This window comes from Sphaeroforma arctica (genome assembly GCF_001186125.1).
Source record: "Sphaeroforma arctica JP610 unplaced genomic scaffold supercont1.3087, whole genome shotgun sequence".
Taxonomy (NCBI): domain Eukaryota; class Ichthyosporea; order Ichthyophonida; genus Sphaeroforma; species Sphaeroforma arctica.
In genome coordinates, this window is record NW_014037471.1 from 1 (window position 1) to 1,234 (window position 1,234).

The 1,234-nt window shown below is 53.2% G+C and overlaps 1 protein-coding gene across 1 annotated transcript; it reads left to right on the plus strand.

The window, feature by feature from the left end:
• Positions 1 to 662: 662 nt before the first annotated feature.
• Positions 663 to 1,088, plus strand: SARC_13271 (hypothetical protein; the record flags this gene model as incomplete). Its single annotated transcript, XM_014292601.1, has 1 exon — positions 663 to 1,088. One exon carries the CDS (start codon positions 663 to 665, stop codon positions 1,086 to 1,088), a length of 426 nt encoding a protein of 141 aa, XP_014148076.1.
• Between the last annotated feature and the right edge of the window lie 146 nt (positions 1,089 to 1,234).

Genomic DNA, 1,234 nt, shown 5'->3' on the forward strand with positions numbered 1-1,234 from the left:
CTCATGGGGCCTATCGCCGAACTGAGTCTAGGGTTTAGGGTTTTGGGCCCGGCCGTGTGGTCTCAAATTTTGAGAACATACAAAATGTCACAAGGTAAAACACTGTGAACATTTTGAGGCCGGTGTCAGTAGACCACTGTCATAATATTAACTAATTAAAGAAAGTTTGTCTCTAGCACCGACCTTTGTGTTTTAGTTTAAAGTAGCTTGGGACAGCATCACACTTAGTTAATAGGCAGTAGTCTATATTCTATTTTTTCTTTGAAATTTGAGATTTCGGTGATTGAGCATCAGATTTTGGTGAATTTGAGGAGATTTTGCAGGCAACCATGGTGAAGCAAACGGCAGTCGTGTTGACGGGTGGCGATTCGGATAACTTGTGGCCGTGGTCTTAGTACATCGATTTGGTACGCACGAAAGTAGCCTACACGGGCCTGGGTGAGGGCCAGGCGACCGAAAAAGTGCCAATCCTCAAGCAGGCAATCACGCAGGATTTTTTTATGTCGCTCCAGGGTCGAATGCTCCCAGCTATGCGAGCGGACCCGGATTGGCTTGTGTCATACACCAGGCTTTATGCTGGTGTATGGCCCAAGTTTAGTTAGGAAGAGAAGGCGTCGGCCGTGGCAACTTTCGCGAGGCCGCTGCGCCAGGATACGGACAGGATGTATGAGGTGCTCCAGGGACTAATCGTGTTCATGTGCGGGCGTTCGCTGTTGAAGGTGTTGATCGACGTGGTGGGCGACCAGGAGGAAAACCCTTCCGTACCCGGGGCATCAGCGGCGGACTACCTGGCTGCCATGCAAAAGCGCTTGGCGGCTTACCAGGCAGGGGCGCCGGTTTTGGACCTTGATGTCCCAGAACCACCCAGTCCGTCTGACGAGCTTCGTGGGGCAATGGCAAGGGCGATCAGTGAGACAAGGTTGAGGCTAGCGCACCTAAGAAGCGTGGGCCGAAGACAGCGGCAGAGAAGAAGAAGGAAGCCAGGCGGGCAGCAAGGGCGGTTAAGAAGTTGGAGGCAGCGAAACAGGCGGAGAAGCGTGGGGAGCAAAGTGGGACAGGACTGCAATCGCAGCACCTGTCGGGCCTAGCAGGGGCGAGTGATGTGTTACAGGCTATTCCTGCAACTCAGCGTAAGGAGGTGGGCCAGCGAGGGGCTCGTGTTGCAACCCGGCCTCTGCCGGACTTCATTGCGGCAGAGGCTGATCTAGGACAGCATCACAATATACATATGTAC